At 41.8% G+C, this 20,748-nt stretch overlaps 2 protein-coding genes across 2 annotated transcripts in view; both read left to right on the top strand.

Annotated features, from left to right (window-relative positions):
• Positions 1-5,984, top strand: part of LOC139461157 (disintegrin and metalloproteinase domain-containing protein 10-like) — a 59,278-nt gene extending 53,294 nt beyond the window's left edge. Inside the window, exon 19 of the mRNA XM_071242719.1 lies at positions 859-5,984. Within this exon, the coding sequence (XP_071098820.1) occupies positions 859-901 (43 nt within the window). The 3' untranslated portion in view covers positions 902-5,984. The remainder of the gene's footprint in view (positions 1-858) is intronic.
• A 1,635-nt stretch (positions 5,985-7,619) lies between these two features.
• On the top strand, positions 7,620-19,975 carry LOC139460665 (monoacylglycerol lipase ABHD2-like). The gene is made up of 8 exons (XM_071242145.1): positions 7,620-7,774; positions 8,811-8,986; positions 9,972-10,139; positions 10,638-10,821; positions 12,821-13,015; positions 16,731-16,800; positions 18,814-18,898; positions 19,818-19,975. Exons 1-8 carry the CDS (start codon positions 7,620-7,622, stop codon positions 19,973-19,975), a joined length of 1,191 nt encoding a protein of 396 aa, XP_071098246.1.
• The last annotated feature ends 773 nt before the right edge of the window (positions 19,976-20,748 follow it).

Raw genomic sequence — 20,748 nt, forward strand, 5'->3', positions numbered from 1 at the left:
GTCAGGAATTCTTCTGATTTATCAAATTGTTTCAAATTTTAGAATATATTTTTTTTAATTCATTGACATGAGAACAATGATACAGCAATTACAGCTCCAGTCTGGTGTAAGTGTTTCAGATACGCCAAGGCAGCTAGGTGATATAGAACTGTATCCCGTCGTGTTGGATACCTCATGTAAACCACACAAAGTCCCTGTACCATGCTAGTCAATCTCATTAAAATCAGATTTTAGTTTTCGCTTCCTCTAAACAAAGATCTGAGGACATACCATTACAAGTCACGTCTGTGACCTTTGGCAAACTTGACCAACCAATAGAATAACTGACAAGAAGTGGCATTAACCAATCAGAAGGCAGCTTTCTTGTGCTTTACGGCAGTAGTTTCATACTGGCAATCCAATACAAAAAATATTTTGACAAATTCTCAATTAAAAACTTGAAAACTGAACATTCTGGAATGGCTAATAGATGGCCCAGATTGTATGGATTCAGTCGAAATGCTGTAACTGTCACCTGAGTTTTTGAGGTTTGTATGATTAGAAAACTCATCCCCACTCTCACTTTCCTGATCTGGAAACAAGGCTATGATTGGTCGGATGAAAGGTCGTTCTGATGTGGCCCGTACTGAGATGTCCTCGAGATCTTTGTTCAGCTTAAGCAAGAACAAAGATCCAATTTTAATAAGATTGCATGCTAGTGGACAGAGCAGTTACTGTATAACTCTCGTATCACACGTACCATCTGCCACAGTGAGTTTCATCGCATCACATATTTTGCTACAATTGTACCAGTATGTTTGTATTGTGCCGAGTGGCAGTGACTGGTTCATCCGTTCTCACCTGACGTTTCTGTTCCAGTGCGGGAGTTCCCTGCTATGATGCAGACCAGTACTACAGGTGATGTTGTTACTATAGCAACATGTACTTTATCATCATAACATGTACTCCCATACCTAGAAATCTAACCCCAGAAAATGCTTCTTTCTTTCATGCAAACTTATCCATTGCAACTGAGAATCAACTCTAAATCCGTTTTCATCCTGAATTCTCTTTGTGATAAGTTTGTGTTTCATTTTGGTAAGCTTTGTTGCAGAAAGAGATTATTCTAGTTATATAATGTGATTTTGAAAAATGTGTTTGAAATTTATTTTCGTGAAAAATTAAATTTTGCTGATTAGTCAGTGATATAGATCTATTTGAACCTGGGCCAAATCATCTGCTGGTGTGCGGTTTCAGGGTGGCCGGATGATGCCTTCTACTGATTGGTTGCGTGTCCTGTCAATCAAATGTTCATGTCATTTTCAAAGTAGTAGGTATCAGGCGATCTTTGACCTATATTTTATACCAGTCGTTTCAGTGAAGAACAGAGATAAGGTGAAATGTTACCAAAGTTAAATGATCAACTTGAAATATTTGTGTATATTTTCATTGAGGTATTGTAATATTCATGTTTTTTATTATATATACATATATATATATATGCATAGATTGAGGAAATTAATTTATTAGCTTCGTGTATTATAGACCTAGTGACTCACAAAGCATTAGTCTTTTGTAGACTTTTTAAAAAAACAATTATTTTATTCAATAAAGTGAGTCTGAGAAGATGATTTGGTTGCAGTGCTGTAACTGAGTCACTTTATGCTACCACAATTTCCATTGGCTGATACTGGTTGCAGTGCTGTGATTGACAGATGGTTCAGCATTCCCATTGGTTACTAACACAGCCAATCACTGCTTTGCATGGTTCCTGTAGAATGCTGCTGTAATTATTTAGAAAACTTAAATTGTCATTTTTGCTAGTAGTTTTCTTTGTTTATAGCCAGTTTTTCCTGATTTTAATGCATCAGCATACTTGATCCTATGTGTAGATGGATTCTTTATATATACGCAGACCATCTAGTCACTACTATGAACCATCTTATATACCGACTATCTTCATTTGCCTTATGTTAAGTAATCCTCAGACACATGATTTCTTGTTATCACACAACAGTAAACACAGGATATACGGTAATTTCTGCATGGGAAAGACTTGTCAATGCCTGTCATTTTCATTAATGTTACAGTATTTAGCTTTTGTTGGGTTTAAAAAGAAATACTATCTATGTATCTGCATGACATATATGCCTGGAAATTGTTGAGCACCATCACGCTATTTTTGTATATACTGTTGTACAATCCAGTGATTGATATCATGAGCATCAATCTACACAATTGGGATTTGATGACATTCATCAACCAAGTCAGCAAGCCTGACCGCCAATCTTGTTAGTCCCCTTGCATAGTCACCTGTCACCTGGGTTGCTGTAAACCTATTCTAACCCATATCTTCATCTACTGGGGGGGTGGTCGGGTAGCCTAGTGGTTAGAGCGTTCGCTCGTCACGCCGAAGACCCGGGTTCGATTCCCGACATGGGTACAATGTGTGAAGCCCATTTCTGGTGACCCCCGCTGTGATATTGCTGGAATATTGCTAAAAGCGGCGTAAAACCATACTCACTCACTCACTCACTCACTCATCTACTTGGTCCTTTATGCTAAGACTAACATCTGCCGACAAAAATGGCCTAATACAATTTCAGGCTAGTAGGATCAAAAGTTTTTGGATCAGGCTTAGGCGGTGCTTAACATTTTTCCAGGGATATGTGTGCTCAGTTGGAAGGCGAAGCAGATGATTCTATGCTTCCATCATATTTCATAAACAATCACATTTTTTGCAGGTTTTCAGTTTCAGACTGTTGAGTTCATCTAAGGGATTAGTGTTTTGAAGTTTTCACAGAACATTTCAAGTGACTTGGATGATGTTGAATTGATCAGATGTTGAATTGATCAGATGTGTCTGTTTTTCTGTCGAGTCAATGTTACAGGCAATACGACATGCTTACTGATAATTGGGAAAATGACATGGCAAGTGGATTATGGATTATATAACATGATCAGTGTGAGATGGTAATGATTAATCAAGGGCGTTATGACTGGGTTGAGTCAGGCTTATGAAAAGGGTTATGCAGGGGTACTTCATTAATAAATCAATTTTAAGAAATCACTTCTTTAGAAAAGAAACAATCAGTTCTAATTGGTTATGAAATTTTATACATTTTGATTTAATTTGGATCTATAACAATGGCTCCTCTAGGTCCCGATTAGGGATATATCCCAGGTTTATTGTATTGTGTGATGAATTATGTACCACATAGTGACGACACAAGCCTATTGCTGCCCTCTTGGGTACAGAGTGTTTTATACTGTCCTTTCTATGTTGACCCTTTCTTGTACATACTCCACTACCACTAGGGGGTTGGCGCAAGACGGTGATACGCGACGTATCCCATCCTTTTATACCTACTGTATCACACCCCTAGTTACGCCCCTACCATCTCAGTGTATCTTATCTCATTTGTATATAATATGATCTTGATTTGAATGTTTTGAAGACATGTAATTTATTTCATTGTTCTTAAATTCTTCCTTGAGTGTTTGTCCCTGGTCACGGCTGGACACAGCTCACACAAATGTGAGATCTGGAATCCACAGTTGTGTGCTTCAATTTTAAGTATTGACCTTTTGACCTGCATTCAGGATGTTGGAGAGAAGGTCAACGAAGGCCAAGGTCATTTATATGTAACTCCCACATCTGTCTTAACTACTCTAATTTGCAGCCGGTCTGGCAAGCAACAAGCTTATGTTATATGATATATATCACAGAAACAAGCATAAGGTGACACATGATTGGCTCATTTGTAAGCGTTTTTATGACCTATGAACTCTTGACCTTTTACCTTTTCAAAGGTTTATTTCTATTGGCTGCTGGCATCGGTTATCTGTGAAGAAAGGTTGTGGGCCCAGAATGCTTTTTTCGACTCTCACAAATGTATCATAAGTCCTCTTATAGGAACCTTTTGTTTCTTGGTCTTAACAAGGCCTCTATTCAAAACCAGCCCTTATTTATGTTCAGCTTGTTTTGTTTTCAAGTGCTGGTGCATGGATGGCCCAGTCATTTCAGTCCCGGAAATTGGGTCCGCAACATAGTTTCTAGTCCTTGTCTTGGATATTGGAGACTGCTTTGTTTATCTTATTGGAGATATTGTATCTTCCCTATATGATTGTAAGGCCACAATGCTGTGAAATGCTTGAAATAATGATAACTATACGTAGGGACCTTCTCCTACAATGCCCTTATGCTTAGACAATTATTTACCAATGTTCGCGCAGTAACTATACAGTGTGTCACAATGTGTTGCGTTACCATACCCATGTATATAAGGGACAGTGTCAGGGCATGTTTATTAAACTCCCCTTTTTTAGAAACTTTCGTTTTACAACTGACTTCATATTATGTAACATGGCCATGTTATACACCATCCTCGTTAATCCTGGGTATTATGTCGCCATGCTTATATTGTAACTACTCTGGACCCATTCATCACTATGTTGCTTTCTTGGGACGGGTCATTATCCCTATTGCTCTTATCTCTAACTTGGCACAGAATGTCTCTTGCTCATGCGTGTCATTTGATTGGATGGCTATTTATAGGGCGATGTCTCTTCATTAAGGCTCAAAACGAAGCTATGGTGGTGAATGGGTCGAGTGTATTTGTTGAGGAAATGAATATTGAAATGCAGGGGAACTGAGGGTGTGTTATAAGTGACATATTGTTTTGTGTCAGGACACGATTCACTACTGTAGTGTGGCGACACTTGTATTGTTACAGCTCTTACCATTATCATGTTGACAGCCAACAAGACTTGGATACTGTACAACTGGGAAGGGAGACAACTCTGTATGCACAGCAGTCTTCCATCTTGTCTCCAGTATTAAACGTTTCTGTCTCACTTTTCACTCTGCTCAGCAGTTACCTCCCTTATATACAATGAAGCTGCCCACCATTACACAAGGGTATGTTGAGAAGTGGTTTTAGAAAACTCTGTTAGATGTTCATTTTCATTTGATGAGACAGAGGACAAGCTAGAAATGTTGTGTCCATATTTGGTATGTAGCATTTCATAATGTGTCTACCCCAGTGAGCTTGCTTTACTCAAGTTCGCACTGACAATATTTCACTTTGCTTTCTTTTCTGAAACTACCTTGACTTAAGGGAGGTAACTTGGTGTCATGTATTCACCACCAAAGAAGTGTTTTCTTTTCATTAATATTTTATCTTTCCACTTTTAATACCCGGGATCTCTTTCCATGAACCAGTCTTGATGCTGCGACAATGACCCATGTAGTTATCCATGTTAAAGAGTGACTAAAATGACAGCCTCAGAAAGCTTCAAACAAAATTGTGTCCGCTATATTAATTTTATAATGATCATTGCTATGACTGTCAATTATTACCAAAAGTGTATCAGTTTCTCACACAACAACGTATGACCGATTCTTTAATTATTTTCATGGTGGGATCTTGGATTTTTCTAAGAGACAGAATATTTCTTCAGATACAACTTCAAGACCATCTGTTTTTTAAACATCCAGAATGTCCAACGAACAATTTATTTTCAAGTAAAAACCTCAGGTAAAATATTTCTTTTTCAAAGAGGCCCAACCCAGAATATTAAACAGTCGTTCTCTTACAGTGTAAGACCTTGGAGGAAGGGCCCCCTCTAGCATGGGACCCCTGTCGTAGTACAAGCTGGGTGCGGGGACGAGAGTCCTGATTACCTTTAGTTTGCGTTTGTTCAGAGAGAATATATCCTGTGTGGTCTCTTCTTTGTTGTATTATCCAGGTTGATGAGGTTGATGATGCTAAATTACCACCAATCGCTTGCTTTCACCTTGCAGAACAGCATTGATGCTTCATTAATTGAAATAAGTATAAAACCTGCAAGCCAAACTGTTCAAATTTTAGTTTGGTGTAAGGGAGATAACTCTGTTTATTTTGAGATTGAGCTGTGAGAGGTGTTGTATATTTTCTGATCAGATGAGATTCATGTCTAGTGTATCATTGTCATTCTTTATGGAGAAGAATAAATGTTTTTTATACAAACAATGTGTTGGATTGTCGATGTAAACTGGCGGGTCGGGATAACCTGTTTCTGGATGAGCTCCTGTTAAGAGGCGGCAGAATTGGATGGATTGTCTTGTTCAGACTTGGTTGATTGCATGCCATACTTCTGGGTCTTGATGGCGTTCTTTACACACAGGTATGCACACACATGCACACAAACATGAACGCCAACGTGAACACACACAGTTGCCGCGCACACATTCAAACAACTTAATATATTACACATTAATAATGTCCCACACTGTGTGTTTTTTTTGTTTCATACCTCAATGAACCGAAACAAATCCACTTTCAATCCTTAATAAATTTGACAACGAACACAGTTGTTAAACCAAACAGTTGTACATATCAAAGTGGACAAAAATGACAAATTTCATATACTGTTCACAGGGGTGCTAAAGCCGACTAAAGCTTTCTTTGTGGGGTCTGTACGTAGTCATTCGAAAGGGAGGAGGTTGGGGAGTCTTCAAGACAGAACGTTTTTCCAGGACCACCAGCATATCAGCTAACAATCCCAGAGGCAAACAAATTTCCAAACAGATCCAGAAAGCCCAATCACAAATAACATGGTCTTTCCCTTATAAAACACTCCAAATGCAGGGACGACGGACTGTCCTTGACCTGCCTCAAAACAGATCTGATGCTGAGGATGGAAGCGACAATGACAGCCAGCGCTCGCTCTCTGCTTCAGTTTTACTTTGCCAAAGCAAATATCTATCAGTGCCTTGTGATATGAATATGTATATTTATTCACACTTTGGCAAACCAAGTGACGTGACAAGAAATATCTATTAGCGCCATGTGATATGAATATTTATTCTCAGTATGGTTACTAAGCGAGTTAACAGACATTTGTACTCAGCATACGTGTAACCAGAGTAGTCTTTAAAAGGGCATACTTGGTGTCTTGTCTTGCCTGCTGATGTGTAGTATTACACACATGTACCTGAAAGTAGATATATTCTGTTGCTCGTGCGACAGACCACCCCAAAAAGGTTGAACAAAATTATGCTTCATGTTGTTGGAAATTGCCACATAAATTACATTGTTGCAATGGACCCGTGAAGATCCGGGGTAGAATAGCTATATGGCGGCGGTCTGTAAATAATCGAGTCTGGACCAGACAATCCAGTGATTGACATCATGAGCATCGATCTACGCAACTGGGATACGACGACATACATCAACCAAGTCATCGAGCCTGATCACCCGATCCCGTTTACAACAAACATAGTCGCCTTTTAGGACAGGCATGGGTTGCTTAAGACCTTTTCTACCCCGGATCTTCACGGGTCGCAAGTGACTTTGTAACAGACCCACAAGGCACGATACACTGCTGACTTAAAATATAATCGGTATATATTCTGATATGGGGATCTTTAAATGCCTTTACCTCACGAAACTAACTGAAATGTTCAAAGATGAAACCAGTTATACCCGATTGGATTCCAAGTAACATATTCACACCACGGACAACTTGCAGGTTATTTATCGTAACAACAAAAGCGACTGACAACAGTGTTCACTGATGCAGGGCATGTGCCTCTAATGTGACCTGCATGCCTGACATCTCACATGCATCTGTGAACGAGTCCGTGGTGGAGTAGGATGACGGAGCTGTTGCTGTTGTTCCTGTGTGCGGTGTTGGTGTTGGGTGTGGTGATCAGTGTGAGGGGCGGTCCTGTCCCCCCTGACCTGTACTATAGGAAGTCCAGTCAATTTGTTGCCGGACTCCTCACGGCGTGTCCAATCTTCCTCCAACCGTAAGTTAAACTCGCGCACCTGTTGCTGGACATAGCGAAAAGTACGTACATCTAACTAGTAACGTTTATGCGTATTTTATTAAATGTGAACTTATATTCTCATGTTTAATGTACGTATAAGTTTAAGTTGTAAGTATCTTGTCACATCTAAATAATGTGACCGTATGGATTACCATAGCTTAACACCGCTTTAACAATATGTGGCCTTTTCTGGGATGAGTGATCAGTATTCCAGTTTTATCCCGGCGTGTCAGCTTGACGTGGGAGGAAAGACCGAAGTGATGCAGGTCCAAAACGTTTACTACTTTGGTTTACCCATGATCACAGGTGTAGTTGTGACAGATCTAGAAACATAATCGGGATGAACTTGGATTCGAACTCACGAACAAAGGCTTCTGACGTGCCCATGGGACGCAACTACGCACAGTGAATTGCGGCGCCTTAGACGACTGCCCTCGCCCCCCACCCCCGGGTCCGTGTTTCCCCTCACTTCCCTTTAGGGGACTAACGAAAAAATATTTTTTGCTGCTTTTCTATAACATTTAAAAAAACAACTTCTTGGCTCTGCGGCACCCTGTATTTTAATTTATAACAAGGAATACAAAATTAAAAAATAAAATAAAATAAAAAATAAAATAAAAAATCCGATTTTAAACCAAATAAAAAAGAAGTTACGTCGACCTTGAGTGAGTGAGTGAGTTGGGTTTAACGCCGCTTTTAACAGTATTCCAGTTATATCGCGGCGTGTCAGCTTAATGTGGGAGGAAAGCCTGAAGTGATGCAGGTCTCAGACGTTTACCACTTCGGTGAAACCCACGAGCTCGGGTCTGGTGCTGACAAACCTAGAAACATAATCCGGGCGAACCGGGATTCGAACCAACAATCATAGGTTTCTATTGTGCCCAAGGGACGCAACTCTGCACAGCGAATCGCTGCGCCTTAGACGACACGTCGACATTGAAATAACCATATGTCATTTCCTTGTTTGGCAGAGAAACGTATCCCGAATAGTCAGAATGGTTATTATTGGTTTCAGGTACACGCCCACTCGCCTGTGGGGTCGAAGTGGCCACGTCCAGACAGTAGTGTACAGCAAGATAGAGCGGCTGTATCACCCGAACCTTGACGGGAAACGCCATGAACGTGTCCTGCCTGACGGCGCGACGTCAACGTTTGACGTGTACGAAGTTGCACGCAAACACCCGTCTGGAGGTGACTGCCGCAAATAGCGGAAACTCTGTACAGAATAAGGGACCTGTTTATAGAATATTGTATTTGGGACAGGTCGCCCAAGATGGGCGTTGATTGGCCGGTTGATTGATCAGTTAGGCCACGCCTCATTGCATTTCAGGGGCGGCCGGGTAGCCTAGTGGTTAAAGTGTTTGCTCGCCACGCCGAAAATCCGGGTTCGATTCCCGACATGGGTATATTGTGTGAAGCCCATTTCTGGTGTCCACCGCCGTGATATTGCTTGAATATTGCTAAAAGCGGCGTAAAATCATACTCACTCACTCATTGCATTTCGACAGACCGATACCATCAGCCATGCATTTTCATAATATAAAGTGCAATACAGTATGGTTTTATGTTTATGTTTAAATACCTGACCGCTCTATGATAATTTGAAAACACCTAGATACAAAGTTACTTCATAAATACAGATTGACAAGAGTTCTTACATGCATTGTATGAGGCATGTGCCTACTGCAAACAGCTTAGTGAGAGAACGCAACCTTCTCTGAGTAGAGAAGTATATACATATGAAAGAAGTACCGTATTCAACGTAATAAGCGCCCAGGGCGCTCTCAAAATTGGAAATAGGGGGCTCTTATTAGAAAAGAATTTTGGTGAGAAAAAAATACAGAATTGTAAGATCGTAAATTTCGTGATTTATGGTGACAGCCTGAAAAGAAACAAATGAAAAGTCTGTGCGTATTATACACGACAGATATATTTTCCAGGATTTAATTGCCCATAATTAAGGGTGCATATAACACACAAGTGCATATTATACACGAATAAATAAGTGTTCATTGATCAATCGGAAGGGGTGCTAATTGGGACTGTTCACTAGCCAATATATTAGCAAATATTGCCGTGGGCGCTTATTAGAGCGGGGCGCTTATTACGTCGAATACGGTATCCTGTGTTTGATAGAGTGGCCCGTGTTTCATGTAGCGTCCTGTGTTTAATGTAGGCGACCACTCCATGTTGGTTTGCCCCGGCATCGCCAACAGCAGCAACAACCCCTACATCCGGACCTTCGCCGACGTGGCTGTGACAGGCGGCTACAGGGTGGCGGTGCTTAATCATCTCGGCGTTCTGGCCGACCAGAAACTCACATCACCGCGGGTCTTTGATTATGGTGAGTTCGGGAAGGGGTAGGGGTGGGTTGGGGAGCTGACGTGTGTGTTTTGGGGTGTGTGGAAGTGTGTGTGAGTGTGTGTGTGTGTGAAGGGGTCTTTCTAGCATAATCATGAAAGTTTGATAATGTTTCAAATGTTTGAGTGAGTGAGTATGGTTTTACGCCGCTTTTAGCAATATTCCAGCAATATCAAGGCTGGGGACACCAGACGTGGGCTTCACACATTGTACCCATGTCGGGAATCGAACCCGGGTCTTCGGCGTGACGAGCGAACGCTTTCACCACTAGGCTAACCGACCGCCCCTTCAAATGTTTGATGGATAGATGGATTATGGATGGATCCCAATTGCATTGATCGATGCTCATGATGTCGATCACTGTTAACGAGAGTTGTTTTCCCTATACTGTTAACAAGAGTTATCTCCCCTTCTTCCCTTGTCTGAGAGTTGTCTCCCCTTTTTTCCCCTACACTGTTAACGAGAGTTGCCTCCCCTGCAGGAAGTACGACAGAGTTCCATCACATGGTGGAGGACATGAGGAAAATGTATCCAAACAGCAGCTTCCTGGCCGTCGGCTTCAGCATGGGCGCCAACATTATCACCAAGTATCTCGGGGAGCACCCTGACCACCAGAAACACTTCATCTGTGGGATGTCCCTGTGTCAGGGATACGACATTGCCAGGTGGGTCACTTGACATTATGGCTTTTATCGACCAGTGATAATATATTTGATACAATAAACACCCTATCCTGCATTATCCAGTGGGTGTCCAAGTCGTCGGTAGCGCCGGAAGTCGCTGTGCAGAGTTGCGTCCCTTCTGTTGCATAAGTCATTTATAGCGTCACTGTTTTGTTTTGTTTGTTTGTTTGTTGTTTTAACGCCGCACTCAGCAATATTCCAGCTATATGACTGCGGTCTGTATATATTCGAGTCTGGACCAGACAATCCAGTTATTGATATCATGATCATCGATCTTGGGATCATCGCAATTTGGATACTCCAAAGGCTAATGATATAACAAAGATTTCTTTGCGTTTGACCCAGCTGAATATTAAATAAAAGAGACATAACCATTTCAATGATCACAAGAAATTCTCTGCTTTAAGAAGAGGCCGTTATACGATTCCGACTATATCCTCAGCATTCGCCCTTATTATGTGTCTGGGGGCACGGGTGGCCCAGTCGTCTAAGGCGCCGCGATTCGCTGTGCAGAGTTGCCTCCCTTGGGCACGCCAGACACCTATGATTGTGTGTACGAATCCCGGTTCACCCCGATTATGTTTCTAGGTTTGTCAGCACCATACCCGTGCTCGTGGGTTTCACCGAAGTGGTAAACGTCTGAGACCTGCATCACTTCGGGCTTTCCTCCGATATTAAGCTGACACGCCACGATATAACTGGAATACTGTTAATAGCGGCGTTAAACCCAACTCACTCACTCACTATTATGTGTCTTGGCTTGTCAGCACCGAACTCGTGGGTTTCATCAAAGTGGTAAACGTCTAACCTCGTTCACGTGCACAACATTTACTCAAATAAGTAATTTTACACATAAGTTACTATACATATGTCAATGTACTATGCGTACACGTGAAACGTAACTAATACCCCGTTCACATGCGCCTCAAAACATGTGTGTGTATTGCAACATATACACACAGTGCCAATTTACATTTACATTTGCACCTGCTCCAGACATGATGCAAATTTGCTCCTGGTGTAAATATACACACATGAGTAAACGCGTTCACATGACAAGTATTCTCACGTGTGCATTTCTACGCACGTATGCACATATACACACATGTATATAGAGGCGCGTGTGAACAGTGTACTTGGTGTGTAAATAAAGTATGGTAGAATAGGTCCTCTGCAACCAATGCTTGCCGTAAAAGGCGACTATGCTTGTTAACAGACGACTTACGGGATCGGGTGGTCAGCGAGCCTCTGCATGACTTTCAACATAAAATAAGTTGTTTTCCAAAGCCAAATGAAAAGAGTGCCCCCTCACAAACTGTGTGCGTCTTTCGAATTGTTTTTTCAAAGGAAAGGTTGATTTGAAGGAAAGGTCGAAAGTCAAATTGGTGGGAAAATTTAAACGCATCAGATGATGACAGTCTGAAATTTTCGAATGAAGCACCATGTGTTGGATTCGATATGTACTCAACATTTTGACTTCTTGAAAGCAAAAGAAAAAACTGTACGCCGTCTCTGGATGTCCCATTGACGTATCCCACTGATTTATCTGAAATAACGTTAACTTGAGAATACAGAATTGTTGTTTGATGTTGAGGTGAGGTGAAATGGGGTTAACGTCGCGTTCAAGATTATTGCACTTACATATATAGTGTGTGTATGGCTGCTTGTACTAGTCCGGACTGATGCCAAGTTATAGTGCTAGCCCACTGAGATACCATGCCGCAGTTTAACATGAATACCCCACTCAGACACAGTATGCTGACTCCGAGACGACCAGTCCTTGTTATATCCGCTTAATGCCGAGCGCCAGACAGGGTAACAACAAGTACCATCTTTCAACGTCTTTTGGTAAGACGCGGCCGGGGATCGAACCACCAACCTTCCGCTCTCCGAGCGAACGCTCTGTCACTAGACCACGGAGGCGGTCACACATTGTTGAAAGACGTCATAAAAACATTTAAACCATTCTCCCCCTGTCTAGTTTCAACAAATGCTTGGAGCGTTCCGCATTGATGCGGCTCTACAACAACGCCATTGCTAAGAATGTGAAGACGTTACTGCGACGTCACAGGGACGTGTTATTCAGCTCCGAGGCAGAGCGGAAGTACGGCAAGACGGATATAGACCAAGTCTTCAATTCAGCATCGCTGTTTGATCTGGCCAAGACATTCAGTTGGTAAGGTTGATATTTTACATGGAAATGTTTTGTTTGGTTCTTGGTTGTTCTTCCAGCTAAGTGTTCCCAAGCAAATCCCTTAGTGTCAATAGTTCTCAAACAGTGAATGAGTGAGTATGGTTTTACGCCGCTTTAAGTAATATTCCAGCAATATCACGGAGGGGGACACCAGAAATGGGCTTCACACATTGAACCTATGTCGGGAATCGAACCCGGGTCTTCGACGTGACGAGCGAACGCTTTAACCACTGGGCTACCCGACCACCCCCTAATAGTAAATGAGTGAGTGGGTATGGTTTTACGCAGCTTGTAGCAATATTCCAGCAATATCACGGAGGGGGACACCAGAAATGGGCTTCACACATTGAACCCATGTCGGGAATCGAACCCGGATCTTCGACGTGACGAGCGAACGCTTTAACCACTAGGCTACCCCGCCACCCCCTGATAGTAAATGAGTGAGTGGGTATGGTTTTATGCCGCTTGTAGCAATATTCCAGCAATATCACGGAGGGGGACACCAGAAATGGGCTTCACACATTGAACCCATGTCGTGAATCGAACCCGGGTCTTCGACGTGACGAGCGAACGCTTTAACCACTGGGCTACCCGACCACCCCCTAATAGTAAATTAGTGAGTGGGTATGGTTTTACGCAGCTTGTAGCAATATTCCAGCAATATCACGGCGGGGGACACCAGAAATGGGCTTCACACATTGAACCCATGTCGGGAATCGAACCCGGGTCTTCGACGTGACGAGCGAACGCTTTAACCACTGGGCTACCCGACCACCCCCTAATAGTAAATGAGTGAGTGGGTATGGTTTTATGCCGCTTGTAGCAATATTTAAGCGATATCGCAGTGTATCCACGAGGGCAATCAAACCTCTGCCTTCGGTGAGACGAGCGACCGCTCAACCCTCTTGGTGCCACGGGACCATATGTGGTATCTCACTTTTCACACCCCGTTGGTGCAACGGGGCTATGTATGGTCCCGTGAAAACATCTCAACGATTTTGATTGAATCTATGTGTGCTTACTCTGAGGTGGTTGTACGTTAGTATAATCTTCTTAATTATTAATTATTAAGAAATAAGAATGATGTTTTCATCGGCAGCAAATGTATTCAACAAACCTATTTTCGATCACTCGTAACTCGGGCGCCATGTCATACAAACATCGATTCCTTGTGCAATCACGCAGACCGCTTTTTAATACTTCGGGTGTTAAATGATGTGTTGTTATTGTCTTAAGTTTAAAACGTGAAGCTTGAAACGTGACAATTTTAATACTTGAATTTAAAAGCTCTTGAAGTGTGGAGTAAGCTATATTTAATACACGGAAACGATAGGCTAACCTTCGCAGGTGAGTGAGTGAGTTGGGTTTAACGCCGCTTTAAAAGTATTCCAGTTATATCGCGGCGTGTCAGCTTTCGGGAGGAAAGCCCGAAGTGATGCAGGTCTCAGACGTTTACCACTTCGGTGAAACCCACGAGCACGGGTATGGTGCTGACAAACCTAGAAACATAATCGGGGCGAAGCGGGATTCGAACCTACGATCATAGGTTTCTGGCGTGCCCAAGGGACGCAACCCTGCACAGAGAATCACGGCGCCTTAGACGACTGGGCCACCCGTGCAACACCATGTCAAGCGATAAACTGTCTCATTTACTCGTCGGTCGCCGTGGAAAGCTTCCCAATCGTGATGCAGGCTACTAGATCTACGTTCTATTTCTGGCAAAGAGAATATAATTATTAAGAAACTAAAAACCAGGGATATCCATAAAACGGCAACAACGTCTGATCAGCTGTTCACGTCACAAAACGCGAGGTCAAACCACGCGCACCTGTCCAGACGTCAAATACACAGCGGCGGGAAATCACCGACCGTCGTGAGCCTACACAAAGACAGTGCACATTGTAACGTCATTGAACGAAAGAAACTAAGCGTTAACTCATAGCTAACACTACAGATAACGTATCAAATAAAAGTTAAAGACTTGCGATAGATAATCATACGAGAGCACACTTGACATCAATAAATATTAGATCTCATATCCATTGCAGAAAGTTGGAAATACGAAACCTATCGTGTTATGATAATATATTCCATTTTCTTGAGAGATTTGCGATGAGTAGTTGATAACATATATACATACATAATAAGTCATCACTTATCGTGTACAATCACAGCATGTTACGTGTACACTAGACACACGGCAACCAATCATAGCGCCATTATCAGAGTTTCAATGGAGTGAGTGAGTTTGGTTTAACGCCGCTTTTAACAGTATTCCAGTTATATCACGGCGTGTCAGCTTAATGTGGGAGGAAAGCCGGAAGTGATGCAGGTCTCAGACGTTTACCACTTCGGTGAAACCCACGAGCACGGGTATGGTGCTGACAAACCTAGAAACATAATCGGGGCGAACCGGGATTCGAACCCACAATCATAGGTTTCTGGCGTGCCCAAGGGACGCAACTCTGCACAGCGAATTGCGGCGCCCTAGACGACTGGGCCACCCGTGCCCCCTGAGTTTCAATGGAAGGAAATACAAATCAAAATTGAACTTTTCAGCACATCGTATCCATAAGCGGTTGACCCAAATGCAAAAAGGTATTGCTGTCGTCATTTTAGAAGTTATGTTGATGTTTTCAGTAGTTGTACGACATGTGAAACCGACCTTGACACAATTTGTTTACAGTATAGTGTCGACTCAAGTCAAGTTAGATGTCGTGGCCACTCTTTTGAAATCTCCTCTTGCGAAAAAATATGAAACGGTTAGGGTAATTCATTCACACGGTCAGGTAGTTTGATCAATCACTCGTTACTCTTAGTCATTTCATATGCAAAAAAAACAAGAATATATTTGTCAAAACGGGCGAGCATGTTGGTCAACTGGTAGACAAGAAATCGCGGCACGGCTATATTATTATGATGCGAACGTGCCCAGTTGATCAATGCGGGCTTGGCCATTCGGTGTTTACGTGTTGATCATGAATTTCCTGCCTATAAATATATACTATACCACCTTAACATTAACGATCATAGCTATCTTTTCATATCATAGATTTGAATATTTTCTGTCAATCAGCATCATTAACAGAACGACAATTTGCACTGTCGTTTCGTCTCTAGCCCCGTGCTAAGCCGCCATGACACGCAGTCGATAAATATTTGCAATACTTGAACAAAACATTCCGTTGCGGACAAAACGTCAGTAGTCTTACACCAGTAACTGTATAATGGGAAAAAGTAAAGCTTTCTGACTCTTCCGATCGAATTTCATTTTCAAACTGGCTGTCTGATACTAAAATAGTTACGTGTATGTGACATGGGTGCATAATACAAATTCGCCTTCATTCGTTTGAAGTTCAAACATGGCAGAAAAAGGTCGAGTAGTGCGGTAACCACTTTACTAATCTCACCATACTTCCTAATATGTAGCTCTATATCAAATATAAGTTACACGATGTTAAAGCTGAGATTATTGGGGTGATGATGGTTATAATTTTGATTTTGCGCACTCGGTGTTTGACATCATTAATTCACAGTTGAAAGGGACATTTTCACGGGACCACATATGGTTCCGTGGCATCAAGAGGGTTTAATTAATTTTTTAAAACTTTTTTTCTTGAAAACATGCAAGGGGCGATGAGATATATACCACGAGTCAGATATATACCACGTGTCGTGTTCCTTCCATATGTTGCAGCAGACGTGCAGGGTTTGAGGACCCGGATGAGTACTACACATGGGGCAGCAGCGCCACCTATCTGGATAATGTGAGTTGGTAATTATGGTAACCTTGCAGTCTCAGTTGATGAATAAATTAACTGCCGGGCAAAAGAAAGTATACATCCATGGTTCAGATAGATAGATAGATAGATAGATAGATAGGAACCACAATTTGTCGAATGACGTCAACAATATTCAGCTATGACGTTGTTTCTAGTGTGACGTCATTCCGCCCTCAGGTCACATTAAGATCCGAATGACGTCAACAATGTCGTCCGGATGACGGAAACAATACACGGTTGTCTCGTGAAGTGATATGAACTAAGGGCACATATGATTTTATGAACCCCGATATGTTTGCCCTCGTAGGTAATAAAATTTACTCAACCGGTTTCACGAATGCGATTTTCAAGAGAACATTTATACCGTTACGCAGTTTTGACGTCACAGTGCACTCAAACATAGTATGACGTTATAATGCATTCTAACATATTGTGACGTCACATTTAGAGGCAAAACATTGTGTGGGCAGGCGTACGACACATATTGAAATACAGAAATAAGAGGCCATTTAATGTTGGATTGAAAGTATCAATAAAATACCTTTCTTTTATCTTTCTCTGTGCAACATTTTCACATTTGTAAAACGGGAATATCACAAAATTTGGTGCTTTATTCCACTGTACATTGATCAATGTGTTGACTGAATGGCATACATCGGCAAGAGGGGTCCCGTATTTGTTGTCGGTGGACCCTCACTCTCGCTCCTAGGGTGTCCCCTGTCTGTCCAATGTATTCGGCTTTACATCCAGCACATTGTATGACATATATCAAGTTTTTAGAACACAATTCATATTTTCACTGACATAGACAGTTTTTTCCGTCTTCGAATGTAAAAGAACAACCTTGTAAAACATGAGGGCAAGTACCACAGTCAGTTCTGTTACACTTGTGTACTGTTTTACATTCTTGTTTTCCTTTTGAGAAAGAAGCTGTTTAAGATTGGCTGTTTTTTTCACTTTAAAGAAGTCTATTTAGCGAAATGTTTTGTTTTAGTTCTTTACACTTATTTAAAGAAAACAGTGTTTCCCGAATATTTCCAAATATTTCCGGGTTTGGGGGATTAAAGGTTGTAACAAAAGGTAGAACACTCTCGTTAGGTTTATCTTTTTTCTAGGGTAGTTTCCTTCTGATAGTGACTCCCTCAGTTCATCGAGTCTATATTGTGCACGATCTGAATTAGATACTACCGCGCAGATCTACGTGCTAATGGGTGAGGGGCACTGTTTCTTGTAAGATGGTGTGACAGGGATTGTAATTGAATCGGTTGGTTTGTAATATACATCTGTTATATACATATGTGTGTGTATAGATAGATAGATAGATAGATAGCTAGCTAGCTAGATAGATAGATAGATAGATAATTGTAATTCAGGTATTGTTTCGAATCGGGTTGTTTGTAATATACTTCTGTTATATACATATGTGTGTATAGATAGATAGATAGATAGATAGATAGATAGATAGATAGATAGATAGATAGATAGATAGATAGATAGATAGATGTAATTCAGGTATTGTTTGAAATCGGGTTGTTTGTAATATACATCTGTTATATACATATGTGTGTATAGATAGATAGATAGATGGATAGATGGATAGATACTGAATGGGGCAAAGCTTGCTAAAAGGGTTGAGCTCCGATTATTATATATTACCACATGGAGCCATTAAAATTGTATTATGCATTAATATTCTGACGAAATGACACACGGGTATGAAATACAGAAATTAACGAATAGCACGTTTTGTTATCCATGGCAACGCAATTGCCTCCTGGGCTTCTTATCATCCTTTGAAGTAGCCCCGTGGCGCGACCATCTGGAGGACCGTACAGTGTTCTTGTACCAACGTTTCTTCAGCTCATATATATTCAACATTGATCAATGCCATGTGTCGATATTTGAAAATCGGTATAAAAATGAAGGGGTGGTGCGTAACATTTCTCGAGCTGTATATAACTCATGTACATTGATTCAATTTCACGTTGTAATTTTCAGATTACAATACCCATGTTGTTTCTAAATACCCTTGATGATCCAGTCGTGTCACCGTCTGTACACGGTATAGCGAGGAAGTTTGCAGGTGAATCAAGAGCACGCATGAGCACAGGCAACTTTTTATCCTTTAATACCGAGCGCCAGGCAGGGTAACAACAAGTACCATCTTTACCCTCTTTTGGTATGAATCGGACTATTGACCTACCCTCTCCGGTCCACACGACCACGGAGGCAGTCGTCAGAGAAGGGGTGTGTGGGTAGAATGTGAATTAACCTTTTTTTTACATATACGCTATGGGGTCTGGCTTTGGCCTTCCTCTCATATTAAGGGGCGGTGGGGTAGCCGTGTGGTTAAAGCGTTCGCTCGTCACGTCAAACGCCCCAGTTTGCTTCCCAAATGGGTACAATGTGGAAAGCCCATCTCTGGTGTTGCTAAGAACGACGTAAAACGAAACTGATTCATTCACTTCTCTCACGTTAAGCTTACATGATGTGGGCATTTTAGTCAATTCACTCACTGCAGGGGGGAGCAGGTGGCCCACTCGTCTAAGGCGCCGCGATTCGCTGTGCAGAGTTGCGTCCCTTGGGCACACCAGAAACCTATGATCGTAGGTTCGAATCCCGGTTCGCCCCGATTATGTTTCTAGATTTGTCAGCACTTTACCCGTGCTCGTTGGTTTCACCGAAGTGGTAAACGTCTGAGAACTGCATCACTTCGGGCTTTCCTCCCACATTAAGCTGACACGCCGCGATATGACTTTTATTGCTAAAAGCGGCGTTAAACGATACTGACTCACTCGTGCATAAACCAACCAACCAACCAACAAAACATCTGTTTAAAGAACATTCTTCTTGGATATGCTCGCTTAATCTTTTCCGTGACATTTGCATTCGTATGAGGTATTTGATACAAATATATTATATTTCCTTTCATTAATATTGTGAAAATATCGTCCCAAACACTGAATCTAAACTTTTATAGAATTTAGTTTTTGTGATTTCAGAAACACATGACAACTGCCTATTTGTGGTAACGCGTCATGGCGGCCATCTTGGATTCTACGAGGGTGGATTTTTTGTTCCAAGTCACGTGACCTGGCTGGAAAGGGCTGCGTTGGAGTACGCCGGTGCTGTTGTCACGCTCATCTCTAGGGAGAGGTAGCGTTGGCTCCAACATGCGTTCTCGGACGAACATAATACAAGTATATGTCATTCTGCAGCCAGACATGCGTCTTATTAAGGTCAATGACCTCCCAGTCATATATTCTGTCAGAGTTTCCGCAAACAGACCACTAGTGGATCATTAACCTCAATAACACCCAAAAAGGTGTACGTTTGCTGTTTCCGCTTGCACATTGAAAAGAGGTACATAGGTCGGTTGTTTTCTTTTGTTCCTTTGAAAATGGTAAGTGAAGTATGTCACAAAAGGCTGCTTAGATAATGACACTTATCACAAAGCGAAACAGAATGAATAAAGACTGAATTTTACAGTCACACGATATTGAATAAAGTATGTTCATATTTGAGACGTTTAATTGCAAGCACCTCATCACAAAAGGAAACGCAGGAGAGCCATGCTCTGATAAAACATCATCCGCCGTGTCACGCTTCGAATGAACGCCCCAGAAGAGGAGAGTTGTTAGGGGAGACAATTAACTCTGTCGAATTTACCTTGCGGGTTTCCCTAAGAGTCGCAACAAATTTACGCTAGTGGCATAAAATACAGACAATGCCATGTTAGTAATGAATAGATATGTCGCAACTCGAGAAACACAAGGAAAAATGGGTGTGGGGGTTCCAATTTGTTTTATTTTATTTTTTGGATTCTTTTAGGGGTTTGGGGTAGGGTTGGTAATATTTCCAAAAACCACGTGTCTGTGTGGCAGTGTAGACGTACAAGAACCACGGCTCCCTTGTCTTTGTCCGAACCGAACT

The sequence above is a fragment of the Haliotis cracherodii genome, unplaced genomic scaffold (assembly GCF_022045235.1).
Source record: "Haliotis cracherodii isolate W230 unplaced genomic scaffold, xgHalCrac1.p SCAF_14, whole genome shotgun sequence".
In the NCBI taxonomy this organism is placed as follows: domain Eukaryota; kingdom Metazoa; phylum Mollusca; class Gastropoda; order Lepetellida; family Haliotidae; genus Haliotis; species Haliotis cracherodii.